General features: G+C 42.8%; 1 protein-coding gene across 1 annotated transcript in view; it reads left to right on the top strand.

The window, feature by feature from the left end:
• LOC138982922 (homeobox protein Nkx-6.2-like) overlaps positions 1-10,978 on the top strand; it is a 62,722-nt gene extending 51,744 nt beyond the window's left edge. The window contains 1 exon segment of the mRNA XM_070356318.1: positions 5,881-10,978. Coding sequence (XP_070212419.1) covers positions 5,881-6,063 — 183 coding nt within the window. The 3' untranslated portion in view covers positions 6,064-10,978.
• Positions 10,979-16,237: the final 5,259 nt, after the last annotated feature.

Here is a 16,237-nt window from a genome sequence, read left to right as displayed (position 1 = left end):
TCATCACCTCGTGTGAGCTTGTCCTCGCTGAGTCCCATCAGTGCGAACGAGGAATTAAACCGAGTGTGTCTCACAAAAAAGACAAAAAGACAAGGGGAAAATGAAGGGAGATGGTGGAAAGGGGGAAGCGGGGAGGGGGGTTACGTACCAGATGACACTACAACGGATGTTCAACTCACGACGCAATGATCACACCGCCAAGCCTCCCCCCTCCCCCCCCCCCTCCCAGTGACCACCAGCCAGTTGCTCTGAATTAGCATTGCGCGCCATAAAAGACCTCTCACCATTATCTTTTTAACATCTATCGCCCGTTCCCCCCGGGGCCTTTAGGGCCGCGTAAACTGGCAGTGACTATCGAGGGGCCGTAAAGGTGGAGGTTTAAGCCCTGGAGACAGAGGAAGAGCTGGGGGAGCCGGGCAGAGTCCGGCAGGAAGAATGTCCGCGAGGTGCCCCCCATGCAGTGCAAGACCTCGGTGGGACGCAGCGCACTCACTGCCTTCCCCGTCCTCCTCCTCCGCATCTTCCCCTCCTCTGTCAGCCCCTTGTGACCTTCTTCTTTTCTTTTTCTTTTTCTTCTTCGTTTTCTTCTTCTTCTTCCTCTTCTTCTTCCTCTTCTTCTTCTTCTTCTTCTTCTTCTTCTTCTTCTTCTTCTTCTTCTTCTTCTTCTTCTTCTTCTTCTTCTTCTTCTTCTTCTTCCTCTTCCTCTTCTGATCCTGTCTTCACACCTGTTTGAACCGCCAGTGCCACCACCCAATCTCACCCCATCATTCTATCCCTACACACCTTCGATCTGTTGCGTTAACATTGTTTGCGCGTACGCGCGTGTGTGCTTCTTTCGTTGTTTTTTTTCCGATGGCTCTGAATCTGCTTTGATGGTTGGCCAGGGCTGCAATCTTTTTGGTGGGCCAGGACAGCAGCAGAAACAGACCTGTACCTGTATTCACACTGTCGTCTGTGCACTTGCATTGGCGAACAACATCCTGGTGGACAAAGTTAGGCAGGGTTTTGTCGAAACCAGATGTTAACAAAGACCTTTTTTCGGTGCACCAGATACACTTCAATTTATACACCCGACATCTCGTTTTATTTTATCACGCGATCGGTAATTTTAAACTGATGCACCGAGCACCAGTTGGTTCATTGTTTGCAGGAGCTCGCTATTGTTCACAGCCGAGAAAGTGAGCCGCCCTGGCGAGTCATAACTTTTATGCAGATAGGTGTTGCAATTGGCTTCCAAGTCGCATCCAGGCGCACCGAGCGAATGACATAAAGAGCAAATGGAGACGTCGTGAAACACGACTCGCCTGAACGGAATGACTTGACGAGTTTATGTGTGCCGCCATGATGCGTTCTTCCTGCCCGCCACACACTCCGCGCCTTCACCATCAGAGAGCGCTACAGTCAAGGGAGGTCACCGATGGTGATTGAGGTGTAAACTCTCCGCGACTGAATGAACTCGTCTTTGGATTTCTGCCAGAGCTGATGCATGAGACTGTAAATGCCTTCTCTTTGATCATGTTTGATAGATTTTTCTTTCATGAAAATCGTTCACTCGCAGCTGTTAGCTCTACCGTAAATAAAAAAGACTTTCCACTGACTGCCCATAAAAAACTGCCATCAGAATGAACCGATACATACATGAGGTAGAATCAAAGTTTACATGAGAGTAACACTGAAAATCCCTTTTTGTTACCAATCCTTTTTTAGTGCATGTCACGAACACCGTCAGTGTCTGTAATACACGTCTTCGTGTGTTTCAAAAATGCAGCCATTTCTGATTGATAAAAACCTTAATACAGCTCAATTCGTCTCCAGAGTCAGCCTTTCCGCACCGAACCACTGTTCACACACAAAAAAAAACACGCATCCATTCACCCTCCATAAGGACACAAAGCACAAGCCCGAAAAACCAGCATGAACAGCATTGATATCAACAACCAAAAGGCAAAGAGAAAATCCCTACCAAATCTGGAGAAAATCCCTTGTTTCCGCAGGGGGGCTGACACGTATTGAACGTTTATTCGGACTTGCAGTGGCCGTAACGTATCGCGACCGTTTTGACAGACACAAAGATGTTAATTGATGCCCGCTTCAAACGCGAGGACAGGACAGGAAGAGGCATCGTGACTGCGCCGGACCGGACAAGCGCGCCGCCGAGGTGCATATTTACTGATATTTACTCTCTGTTTTCGCGCTAAATCCCCATCCTCGGCCCCTAAATGACAAAACGATCGAGTTGAGCCCCATGATTTATCCCCCTTGCTTTCCGCCATGATAGAGGGGCCAGTTTTCTGTCGTTGGCTTCACGGACACTGGATGATGTTTACGAGCCAGGGCTCCGTTCTTTTATGTGATTTTCATATCACCGTCTCAGACGGTTTACCATCTTTATGACTGTATTCAACACGCCTTTATGCGAATTTCATCAAAACTACCAGATCGGCTTGAAGCTTCTTCACGGGTCGTCAAGGTTTGATGTACAGGGTGACACAAAAAAAACAGATCTATCCCACCAAAAGTTTAATATTTTCTGAAATAATCAGCCGATTCTTTTATTTTTTCAGGTGAGCCAAGCTGAAATGATGTTCTAACAGCCCACCAAGTTTGAGCTTCAAGATGTCATGGACAACGGAGCATAAGACATTTATAGTCGAGGCCTATTTTCGGTCGAATTCTATCCAGACTGGTCAGCCGCAGATGTGGGATCGCTCTTACAGCTGCTGTTATTGCTGCCTTAAGATCAGGGATGGTCTGGGGGTTGTTGCCATATACCCTGTCCTTGAGGTACCCCCACAGATAAAAATCTGGGGGGTTCAAGTCCGGTGAATAGGGGGACCACTCTGGGTCACATCTGCGGCTGACCAGTCTGGATAGAATTCGACCGAAAATAGGCCTCGACTATAAATGTCTTATGCTCCGTTGTCCATGACATCTTGAAGCTCAAACTTGGTGGGCTGTTAGAACATCATTTCAGCTTGGCTCACCTGAAAAAATAAAAGAATCGGCTGATTATTTCAGAAAATATTAAACTTTTGGTGGGCTCTGTTTTTTTTGTGTCACCCTGTACTAGTCTACGCTACCTGTACTTACCTTTGTCAATCGCCAGGGTTTGGTGTAGTTTACAATACCTGTTCTCGTATATCTGTCCATCGTCAAGGTAAAATGATTAGTACACGCGCTACCTAGACTTGTCTCAGTCAATCGTCAAGATTTCAATAGTCAAGATTTGGTCTCGTCGTAGACGGGCGCTGTGCGGGTGGTAAGACGTCGGCCTCTTAATCGGAAGGTCGAGGGTTCGAATCCCGGTCGCGGCTGCCTGGTGGGTTAAGTGTGGAGATTTTTCCGATCTCCCAGGTCAACTTATGTGCAAACCTGCTAGTGGCTTATCCCCCTTCGTGTGTACACGCAAGCACAAGACCAAGTGCGCACGAAAAAGAACCTGTAATCCATGTCAGAGTTCGGTGGGTTATAGAAACACGAAAATACCCAGCATGCTTCCTCCGAAAGCGGCGTGTGGCTGCCATAATGGCGGGGTAAAAACGGTCATACACGTAAAATTCCACTCGTGCAAAAACACGAGTGTACGTGGGAGTTACAGCCCATGAACGCAGAAGAAGAAGAAGAAGAAGGTCTCGTCGCTTTTTCTTATCTTTGTCAATCTTCAAGATTTTATTTAGTTTATGGTAGCTTTACTTATCTGTTAGGATATGCAAAAAGTCCAGATTCAGCGATGTTCACGCTTATCTCCACCCATAGGGGGGAAAACACAGTGATAATGTATTACATGTAGTGAATGAAGTGAAAGGGTGAACTGAGGACTTACAGAGGTCCGGATAGCCTTGTTACGCGAGACATACAAATTTCACGTTTATGCATTTCCGGAAATGGAATTCACCAATTATTTTCAGAACCAAAACTGCTCTACACAACCCCACCCAACCCGACCCAGTCCGTCCTCTAACAGAAAAAAAGGTTGTGAAAGATAAAGGTAACTTTAGCCGAGCTACTGATGCAACGGATTCGTTGTTGAGGAAGAACACGCTTTCTGTGCGACCCTTTCAATGTAGACAAGGGATGATAAGTTAATTGGTTTGTTGTTAAATAGATGTACTATTTAGTTGAGCTTCAGTTTGAGACTTTTAACATCTACACACACGCAAAAACTACCGACTACAAACATAAAAGTGATGTAAGATATTTGGCACACTCAACTTCAAAAGACGGAAAGTCTGAATGGGAGTGACAACAGGGTAGGAATCACACGAAACAGCCAGGAAACCCCCAATAGGATGTAACTCATGTGTGAGCAGCCCACACAATAATACCCACGATTACATACAGTGGCAATGTTCACATCGCTTTTTCTGGCGTTCCCAACATTGTGATTTGTTTGATGCACGACCAGCACTTCCGCCGGAGAACACGGAAGAGCATGTGTAGGAGAAGGTCACGGATAAGAGTCGGGTGCCTCCAGAGGCCTCGCTTTGACGACGTGCTAAACATTGCCGCACGTGCTGCACGCGCTCGCTGATCACGTGACAAGTGAGCAGCGGGTGAAAGGGCAGGGGAGGGAACCCAGGGGCGGATAACTCACCACGCTCTTTATGGCTCTTTCCAGGACCGTTACTTTATTGCACAACGCGATCTCGCAGCTACTCTACTCTGCTGACTAAGCGGGGATCCAGCTTTGTCGTAAAAATCGCATCCGGGGTGTTTTTGATTCGCGGCGATCGTAATGGATTATTGGAGCTTCTGGGGTGTTTATGTGCTTGTCGGGTGGGATATGCCGTGAAGACGATTTTTGGTATGGTGGTTATGTGTTTATTTTTCGTGTGTGGTACCTGTATATTTCGGAATGATTATTACGATCTGCGTGTCTGCTCAGTCACTTACAACACACACACACACTCTCTCTCTCACTCTCTCTCTCTCTCTCTCTATCTCTATCTCTCTCTCTCTCTCTCTCTCTCTCTCTCTCTCTCTCTCTTCCTCTCTCTCTCTCTCTCTCTCTCTCTCTCTCTCTCTCTCTCTCTCTTCCTCTCTCTCTGTTCCACCCCCTCTCTCTCTCTCTGTTGTTTGTTGGTTGTTGGTTGTTGTTCGTTGTTGTTGTTGTTGTTGTTCTTGTTGTTCTTGTTGTTGTTCTTGTTGTTCTTGTTGTTGTTGTTCACAGCGTGAAATCCAGATTACAAAAAAGAATCAAACAAGCAAGTATTCAACAACATACACAATTACCTAGAAGTCTACTTTCTGTCATTGTAAATTGGCCGAGGGAAATCCGACATAGGAAGAGCATGCCCAGACATTGTTCCTTTGCGATTTCCCGATAAGGCTCCACGTGAGGTTCCACCTCACACTTCATGAATCAATCTCAAAATGTTTACTCTTCTTTTCGTGTTGACGCTACTTTCTTGAAGATGTTTCGTGAGATAATCTCTTCTTCTTTTTTTTTTGTCCTTGACTTTCACTACGTTGGTGACGTCACTTTTACGGGACTTATTCGGGAAACAACTTCTACTTGATTCATTGACAATGTCTTAGTGTGTGACGTCACTTTCTCGAAGATGATTCGGAAGATCGCCTCTACTTTTTTGTATAGGCAGGGCCGGACTACCGGGGGGGTTATGGGGGTTGCGCAACCCCCCCCCCCCCCTAGCCTAAACATGTACCTCACTTATTTTTTTTAATTTATTATTATTGTTTATTTTATGCCGTTTCATGCAAGGAGCGACCATTTTCCTATCTCAGAATATGACCTACCCATCAGCTTCAGGGGGCTTTGCCCCCTGACCCCCACTGGCAACCCCCCCCCTCCTCTTAGCCTAGTCCGGCCCTGATAGGGTCCTCGATTAAGACTTTATCTTATACGTTGTCTGCTTGCAGGTGTGGTTCCAGAACAGGCGCACCAAGTGGAGGAAGAAGCACGCGGCAGAAATGGCGACGGCCAAGAAGAAGCAGGAACAGGTTGAAGACATGGAGAGCACCTCAGACCTCGATGACGACTCCACCAGCGATGGCTGCAAAACAGACTGCAACTCCAGCTACCTCTCGCCTCCCCACTTGTGAGGTCCACTGACCCCCGTATAATATATTATTATATTACCCCCTGCCCCATCGCCACCCTTTATTCATCTGTAAGAACTGGCCCCCTTTGCCTCCTGATTTCACAGGGGATTGGGCCTCACTGCAGTGATTATTTCAAAGTCCGTGTTCAGGTCTCGTCCCTCCTCCTGATGTCTCGTGAGATGATGATGTCAGTGTTCTGTTCTTTGGTCTCGTGAGACGTGTGCGTGACCTAGAGTGGTTTTCTGAGACTTGGTCAGTCTCGGTTAAATTGCGAGACCTTGTGTGGTTTCAATCTCCGTTTTCGCAAGACAATGTGTGGTGTCAGTCTCGGTTTTAGCGAGACTTCTTCATTTTCGGTCTCGAGAGATTCGTCGTCGATGGTATGCTGAGGAAAACATTCTACCTTTTTAGAAGTGTGGACTTCGGTCTGAGACAGCGGTTTTATTGGACTTTTGCAAATGGGAGAGTGTTGAAGGCACGAAGCACTAACTGCAGTTGCTTCTAATTCTGATCCTGTCGGATGTGCACTCCTCTAGACAAAGATACGGTCTTCTTGTTCTGTCAGCAATAGATGAATAAAGTCAACGCCAAAGGGACATATGAAGAAAATAACTGTCCTTTCACAAACTGCTAGGCGGAATTCTGAAATGTACTGACTGTTTTAGCGTATGTGTATACTGTTCAACTTAAGACTTTGTCATGCACACGAGACAGTTGGACTCGGATGGCGAGACCATTCAAAGTGTTTGCTGTTTATATGAAATGGGTGAGCATTCTGGTAAAAGCAGTAAACAATGGGGCTCACACTTTGAATTGAGTCAGAAACGCATTACCCTGTAAAATAGCTTTAAACGACCTTCTTCGGCATTTTTCCGACGGGAAACTTCGTACGAATGAAGAGAATTCTAACTTCAGAGTGCCCAGATGAGATGAAAAGCCGTCTTTCAGCAAGATTGCCACGATTCCGATTTGACCTAGTCCTCCAAGATACACCAGTTGTGGTGGGACTTCTGTTTCAAACGACCTGTGACTGTTGTTGACAAGTCCCTGTTTTTGCAAACGATCATATAGTGCCATCAACCTCAGTCGTGATGTTTTCCTAACAAGAACAACAATAATCCTGCAAAAGAAATGAAAGGACAAGATGTCTGTGAAGGTAAAAAACACAGGAGCACCTACAGGACTGAACAGTGAGGAGAGCTCTGTTGGTGGTCTTGTGTATTATTCTTGGTCGTGGAGCGAGCAGAATGACTTTGCAAGACACTGCGCACAGACAAACATCTTTATCACTGCACGTGAAAAACGTGGGAGATTCTAAATAAAACGACATTGGTGGGCACAGAAAACGGACTTTGGGGCTATCACCAGAATTAGCCTCGTATCTATCTTCAGAATAACCCCGTGGAACTGACATCACAAACTGAGAGAAGAGTGAATATTTTCATTTTGAGATTCATTCAGTGTGACGACGAACCACACACGGGGCTAAATAAGGAGACTGGCGACTTCGCATCAGACAGAATTTTGGCTAATTAAGCACCTGCTACAACGAGTAGCGGTTTTTATTTCTCCATTTGTAAAATTGGTAATTGAAAGTACGAAAATATCTGCAATAGACAATGAAGTGTAGTAATTGGAATACTTATGACAAAAATGTGTAATTAATGTAACGAGTCATGCGTGTGTGTCTGGACTGTTCGGATGTTGTTTTTCGTGATTGTATTTTTGTCTGATTATTGTTTGGTTGGAAAAGAACAATGACAGTTAAATAGTGTGTTTGTTTTTTTATTTCCGTGTGTGTACTAAATTAGTTCTTTTGACAATATTTTCTATTTGTAATCGGAAGAAGATAAACGATTGTTTTGGATCGTGACAGACTTTGTTTCTGCCCAAACATTTGATGGAAAGTAAACAAAGCCCTCAAATAACGCGATAATGGAAATTGAAAAAAATCGATCGATTTCGGGAAGAATAACAGGAACAGCTAAGGCTACACAACAAAGTGCTTCTTCAATGCAGAAATTGCATTGGATAAAGAATCACGCTAAAGTAAAAGAAACATTCTTTGTTTTTAACATCACGATCGACCTGTAAGAGTTTGTTTTTAACATCACGATCGACCTGTAAGAGTTTGTTTTTAACAATGCACTTTAATTGTTGAAGAGTAGTGATATGCAGATCAGAATAAATACCTTTAACGAAACAAAGTTTAGACAATTCTTAATTATGCTTGTGAATTTTTTTTTTAAATTGAATCATGATATATTAATGAAAAGAAAAACAATAGAGACACGAATACGAGCGTATAATTATTACAATGTCCGAACCAGTACAAATTAAAAAGATAGTCACAATGACGGATAAAACAAGATTAGTATATTATTGTGTTGATTATGCTTGTTAAATTATGTGTACCGTGGAGTGTATGTGCGGTGTGTCTACGTGAACTAATGAAGTGCCAAGTTGAATACCGAATGTTTGTTAGCAGGAACTTTGCTGATGTATTCTGGACTGTACAGTTTTATTTCTTTTGTATGTAAACATGTTGTATAAAGAGATACCGTACATAATGTTGCTTCTGTTGTTGTTGGACTTTTTCCCACTCACATTACGATGCGAACGCATTATATGTTTTTAGAAGAAAAAAATGTTCTTACAGACTTTGGTTCTCTGTTTTGTTTTTCTTTCTGTAAAGAAGGTTTATAGTTCAGAATATTTTAAAAGTTATAATAGGAAAACAGTTGTGTCTTTAGATATAGCTTAACAGCTGGACAATGAATGATGTGCTTTAGATAGAACAGAAAGATTGCTTTTGTTTTGTCACAAGTTAAGCTCTGCTTGATATTGTTTTTGTCGATCGCGCTTGAATAGAGCACCCGCAATACCCACATGGCTCGTAAGCACGAGTTTGTTTATTTGTTTTGTTTTGTATGCATTTTTTCTTTGTAATATGATTTCGCGGATGTTAATTATAGGTCATGGCCCCCTGCATGACAAAGCGTAAACTTGTTTTCCTCCCCCCCCCCCCCCCCCCCTTCATATCTTGTTCAAACTTTAGCAGCTGATACACTTTAATTGTTATCACTTGACAGAAACGTAGCGCAGCAGTAGCAAACTTTTTCGTTTTTGGTGCTGTTACGATGACAGGTTTAAAAAAGAGTATTATTAGCCTTGCGAACGCCTCGGCTTGCAGTGTCCTTTAAACTGTGATCCCGTCATTAATTTCGAGTCTGGGCCGTGTAATTCCAATGTCTCCTTTCTCATTCTAGCCCACACACCTTAGCCCTTTGACAAGAAAAGCCATAGTCTTCATTATGTCCCATGTCGTCAGCGGTCTGCTCGCTAGGCTCGCATTCGTTGAATTCTTGCATCGCCTGGCTCGCCGGTTATTTTATTTCCCTTTGCGGATGATATCCTTTCGGACAGGAAATCGCCAGACAATGAACCGCCAGCGCCCGCTCATTGTTGTGTCGGGGTGTAAGATTTTGCAGAATTCATTTGGGCCTAAAGGAATCGATAGTGTCAGCTTTGAGGGGAAGTTGTTACTGAGATAAAGGCTCAGTTCGATGGTGTTTCACTTTACAGAAAATTATAGGAGGTGAGTATCTTGGCTCAGCCCTAAGGTGTTTCAGTTTAGTCCTCTCAGAAAAGAATACACGCGTATCAGGAGTATCTTGGTTGAGCTCAAAGGTGTTTCATTGAATCCTTGCTTATAAGAAATGATAGGCCTACTTCAGCTTAATCTTATTTGAAAATAATTTTATTATTATGCAGTATGGTACTAATCTTTACAGGAACGAATAATACGGCTTTAGCTTAGACGTTGTTACAAATTGTTCCTATATATAGAATGTTACTTGTGGGACTCACATCCAATGATGTTCATTGAGTCTTTGAGGAAACTGTGTAAAATAAGTGATAAATTGCAGGTTCAGCTGTGACTGGCCACGTTGTGCTTTCCTAGACCGAATTCGACCTTTTTTTGAGTGGACTAATATTACTTTTGTAAGTCGCGTTTCGCTTTCTTGGTGCAACAACTGAGGTCATTTTTAGTCAGTAAGCTGTGACTGTCCGTTTTGGTAGGTTTCGCTTGAAATTTCGACTGTGACTGAAATCAATCTTTTTAAAAAAAGATATCCATTAGCAGAGCATTAAAAAAAAACCACCAAATTATTATTTGTCTTCGGTAATGAAAGGTAATATGTGGGCCTGGGCCTAACTACAACGCTACATTTTAAGGCAGACCTGTATTTCTATTACGACCATGCAGGAAAAAAGGCCTATTCTCTGACACAGCAGTTACTCAGACTTAAAAACAGAAAGTAGTGTCCATTTACAGAACGCTCAATTCAAAATACAGTAAACAGCAGCAGTTAGTTGCTATGGGGACCGTAGACTGACCAGGATGTACTCAAGACGGCAGATTAGTGATGAAAAAATGGATGGCTCATTGAACGAGTCATGGCGGGCAAACAGACACTATCGCGCGCGCGCATACACGGCACACACACACACACACACACTGACTCTCACACACACACACACACACACACACACACAGATCAAGTAGCCCTCGACATGCAGCCTCGGATCTCCCGTGAGCCGCCCAGCCAACCCTTGTGTCAGAGTTTCGCTTTTCTATTCCCAGATTATTAACTCCCGGGTCTTTATTGAAACTGTTTGCACTGCATGAAGGAAACGTGATAGAGTTGCCTGCCCCCCTTCAGTTCCCTGCAGACGACCGATAACATTGTGACAGGGGAGGTAACCCCCGCCATTTCCGGGCAACAAGATGGCCGCGGCGAGAGGAAAGCGGTAACCAGGCTGTTATCAGACGGGCCAGACTGCAAGTGAAAGGACTTGGCGACAGGGTTTTTGTTGGGGTAAGGGGTGAGGGGGGGGGGGGGGGGCTGAAGACAAGGGAGTGGAGTAGAGGGTGCCTACTGTGTCAGTTGCGGCCTGGACTTAGCGTTTAAAGTGTGGGATGTATCAATCACCGAACGCTCGCAAACTCCAAAGCTGTACTCTCATTTCACCCTCTTCGAACAATCAGTTCAGATGAACTGTGAAAAGGTTACACATAGTTTTGTTTAGAGTGTGTGAGGTAGCCCTGAAGATGTGTCAACCACGTGACACTGGACAGCTCTAAAGCTGTCCTCTCACTTCGCCCTTTAGGGAAAATAACTCGGGTTAGATGAACGCCAAACTGGAAGGTTATATTTTTGAGAACAAATTAATGAGAGAAACATGTCTAGATCTCAGTTAAGCTGTGCTGTCCAAGCGAACGAATCCCCGAAGACGCAGGACATAATGAACACGATGGCTTTTCTGTGCTATTGTCCTTATTATCTACCCCACACTGGAACACACCCACACACACACACATACACACACACACACACACACACACACACACACACACACACACACACACACACACACACACACACACACACACACACAAAACATTTCGTTTCGAAATGTCGCATAATAGTTGCAGTCGGCATAGCTGCTATTCCGTTCTAAATTAACTTTCCCGCCCACCCAACCTCCCCCCCCAACCCCCCCCCCCTCTCTCTCTCTCTCTCTCTCTTTCTCTCTCTCTCTTAGTATCAGTAGTTACCTTTCCTGCTTACCAGTTCTTTTTCGTCTCAGGATTAAATCGCTTTTTTGCCATGAGGGTTTTTTCTCTCGCATTTTCGTGTTGTTTTATCTGTTCTTCTTTTCTCCGTGTTCTGTACAAGTCAGTTTTTAATCATTTACCGGTTTAACACCTCATTTCTTGTTTCTTTAAATGCCGAGTACACTCAGCCTTATTTAACACTAGACAGAGGTCAGATTTGTGTGACCTACCATCCATGTTGGCCCTATTATTATAGAAACACAAAACGCGACCTGGTTTTTGGTCAAAACTGCACAGTCAAATGGTTCTTATCAATAAAATTATATAAAAAAATTGAGAAAAGTAAATTGAGAAAACAATATGTTCGTGAAGATCGTACGAATAATATTGTCTAGATATTGTATTAATGATAAAATTGATGCATGATCTGTTAACAGATTCACAGCATAACATTCTTGTCGTACCATAGCGGAAGAATATGACAACATTTCTTTGAAAAAAAATATGATGCTGATTTCTGACCAAAGATGAGTTTGTACATGATGGAATTTTAAGTCTTGCAATAACAATATGATTGGACTATGAATTCATTTGTGATTTTTATTTAGACCTCATTTCAGTTTGATTTATTTGGTTGATTTTGTCAAATCATTTGCACCGCGATTGCCGGAGTTGAGTATTTGTGTGTTTCTATAACGCGTTCTGTTGACGACACGGCAAACATAGATATGACGTGGACATCTGACATTGTTTAAACATAAAGAAATGCTTGTTCGTTTGAGAGATAACGTGCTTCGTAAGGGAATTGTTAACCAAAAGTGATTCATTTAAATGATTTCCTGAGATAAGTATTTTTGCATCCTTAATGACATACTTTATTTCAAACTGATAAACTGTTTCAACATAATATTATTCACATCAAAAATGATCATCAATGTGAGTCTGTCTTAGTTGATTTGATTCTTGTTCTCGTACTCTTCTATTGCTTTCTCTTGGCTTTATTCTCCTTTTTCTTTAACTTTTGCCACTAGAAAATAAAAAAAATACAGCCATTACTAAGTTTATCTTTTAAAGTTGATTGTAATTGTGCAAGTTCACTGTTAGCGAACTATTGTAAAACAGATTTTTTAAAAGCTTGTATGTAGATGCACAAATTTACAAAATACAACTCGATTTGCATCAGCAAGGTATTTAAGTAAAGGAAACTAAGTATGTTTACACTGACTTATTTATGTTCAGGTTTGCCAGAAAACCGTCAACAAAAAATCACAAGACAATAAAAGCAATATTTAAGCTAAAAACAATCTGGCTTATCACGTTGAATAAATTACTTTATTGATCATGAAAATTTGAATGAATACTCTACATCCTAAATTAGATTGTCACTGCAATGACAAACTGATTGTGTTGGGTGTAAGTGTTCACGTGAATTTATGTGTACTTGTTGTATGTGATCCTGACTTATTTACTCCAGACTCGATGGCTCTGTTAAAGCTGATCTTAATTTGCTTTTAGTACAAGGACTCTCAAATGCTTTTGAGTCAGACTAGCCTTGTAGTGTAGTTTAGAAATAACTCCGCTTTCAACAAGCGTAGGCGTTTGTTCCAATTGTGCTTTTATATATTTGAATTTAGAGTTATTACACGATTTTTTTTTTAGAAACCATATGTTTATTTGCATGTGCAAACACAATAATTGAATAACAGGCGTGTTAAAATTTAATATTGTAGGTAATTACCTTGATACATACACCTTTGATTTAACCAGCTGTAAGTTTGTGAATCTTTGTTTTCTGACGATGAAAAAGGCTTTAATTACAAGGACTGATTGTTTTATAAATATGCATAAATTATCAGATGTAAGAAAGAATGTTATGTTTATTTTGTTGATATTAATGTAAATGCATTTTTTGACAATCTGACTTTTATGTGTACTTTCTGTTCATTTTTTTCTTCTTCTATTTATTTTTGATATATTCTAATGAATCTACTGGCACTATGAAATCCCCCTCCCCCCCCCCCCCCCCCCTGCTCTCAATGCCCCCGTCCCCCATCCCCCCACCCGCCACCCACCCAAAGAAATTCCAGATCCCGCTCGTCCCTCTTTTTCCTTTCCCTTTTGTTTTAGTACAAGAAAAATAGTGGGGCTTATTTTTTCACACGTTTAAATTTGTGAAAAGTAATAATTGCCCTTGTTGTGTTAACGATGATTTTGTTGTTCGTTGTTTTGTCCAGTTTTGTTGGATAATTTGACCGGCGGAAGTACAAAAATGATTGAAGTTGTTGTAGTGTCGTATAACATTAAACTGTATGCAATTGAAACGGGAAATAAAACTGATGCATGGTTTGCACGTTTGTTTACGTTCAAAAGACTTGCTTGCGTGCGGCGTGGGTGTACATGCGTGCGTACGTGTTTGCGTGCGTGCGTACGTGATGTGTGTGTGGGTGTCTGTGTGTGCATGGTTGCCTCTGTGTGTGTGTGTGTGTGTGTTTGTGTGTTTGTGTGTGTGTGTGTGTGTGTGTGTGAGTGTGTGTGTGTGTGCGTGCGTGTGTGTGTGTGTGCGTGCGTTCGTGTGTGTGTGATGATGATGATGAATACTAACTAAACTGTAATAATAAGGATATTTGTATGGCGCAAACCCTACTACTGAATCAGATCTAAGCGTCTTCATCTTCATCGCAATCTCACACAGAAAAATTCGAATATAAAATCAGGAAAATTGTCGCCTTAGTTTTCACATTGCATGACTACGTACAACAACATGTTGGCCTTGGGTGTATCCCAGTCTCATACACCAACTCCAATACAGTTTTCTCCAAGTTCCCACTCCATGACTGCAACATGTAAGCCTTGTTTGCATCACATTATCACAAATAAACGTTTCTGCGGAGCGTCCCATTGTATGACTGCAACCTGTCTACTCCAGGTTTCCTCTAATGAAAAGTCCACTTGAGCAGCTTGCTGGCTGATTTGGGCGACAGCGCAGTGTGCCCTGTCACACGCTGTCAGCTTAGAGAGGCTTGTGCTCGTGCAGCCCGGCAACCCCTAACCCAGTTTCCTGCGCTATGATACTGATAGGGTCTCGGGCCCGTCAGTGCACAGGGTGCTGTGTAAAGTAAACAGGCATGGGGCTTGGCTATTGTTTGCTTGCTGGAGTCACTGTGTGTGGGATACTGTTGACGTCTGACCTTTGGGCTTCTGGTGGCACTGACAAGAACACACTGAATGTGATAGGGTGGTGGTGGTGGTGGTGGTGGTTGGTGGTGGTTGGTGGTGGTTGGTGGTGGTTGGTGGTATGACCACGTCGTTGACGACGACGGCGGCGATGAAGATGATGATTGTAATTAAATTAAATTATAATTTCAAAAATGACAATCAAAGTCGCTGACATAGATACTGTATGTACTCAATGCAAATATAATTTTCGTGACCAAATTTCCAAAGGTTGCTGCATTTTTACTCAGGGATAAAAATACACGAACACTGATGTTGTTGTTGTTCTTTTTGTCTTGTTTTACTTTCGTCTCAATTTGATCTCAAATGTCAATTGCAACTGCTTTACCTTTTGCTTTGAATTTGTGACTGAGCATTTGCTAAATTGATGTTTATAAATACGCTGGTTTTTTTCTCTGAAATTGTTTGTCCACGTGTTGTCTCGTTTCGAATGAAAAACATCTTCTCTCGGTACAATTTCTATGTCAAAGAAACACATACGTAGATCCTCAGCATTCAATGAATACGGGACAAACCCTTATTCTACCCAGACACATATTATGTTACAACTGCTGACAACATAGCCATCACAACAATTATCTCCAGCAAATTGCACAGTATTCACTTCTTCTCCAAACGCACTTTACATTTCGTATAGCATTCGTGACAAATATAACATCGGATCTTTCATAAATTTTCAGCGGCACCACATAAACAAAATAATAACTTGCAATATTGCAGAATCATTTTGGCCGAACGATATTACCCAATCGAAATTCTCTATACACTCTGAAGTTTCTCTCTACTCAATACAGATCGTTCCACTACTCAATAAAGATCTTTCCCCTATTTGGAAAGGCTGGATTAATTTCTTTGTCCCACGATTGCTCACAAAACACCAGTAGCCAGGTCAATCCATTGACCACACGCATCATGGTTTTGCCGGTGCCGGGAGGCCCACAAAACCGTCCAACAGCGGGAGGGGTCTCTACCAAAGGCTAATGAGAACATGTACTCTTGGGGACGTTTTGGGCCGTGTATAATTCCGCCCTAAATCTTTTTTCGGGGACCCTGAACAGGGTGTGGCATTGACTGTTCGCCGGCGGTGTCTCCATTTTGGTTGAATCCGGGCCAGGGCCAAGAGGTCTTTTCTTGGCCCTTTGGGACCAGTTCTTGCCTTGCGTTTGAAGCACCCAGCAATTCTCTCTCTCAAGCCCTCTTTCTCTCGCACTCTGTCTCTCTCTCTGTCTCTCTCTGTCTCTCTCTGTCTCTGTCTCTCTCTGTCTCTCTCTCTCTCTCTCTCCGCTAGTTTCCTTCTAACCAATTCTCTTTCTCTTC

Source organism: Littorina saxatilis, linkage group LG12 (genome assembly GCF_037325665.1).
Source record: "Littorina saxatilis isolate snail1 linkage group LG12, US_GU_Lsax_2.0, whole genome shotgun sequence".
NCBI lineage: Eukaryota > Metazoa > Mollusca > Gastropoda > Littorinimorpha > Littorinidae > Littorina > Littorina saxatilis.
Note: the sequence above shows the minus strand (reverse complement) of the source record. Positions and strands in the feature narration are given on the sequence as shown.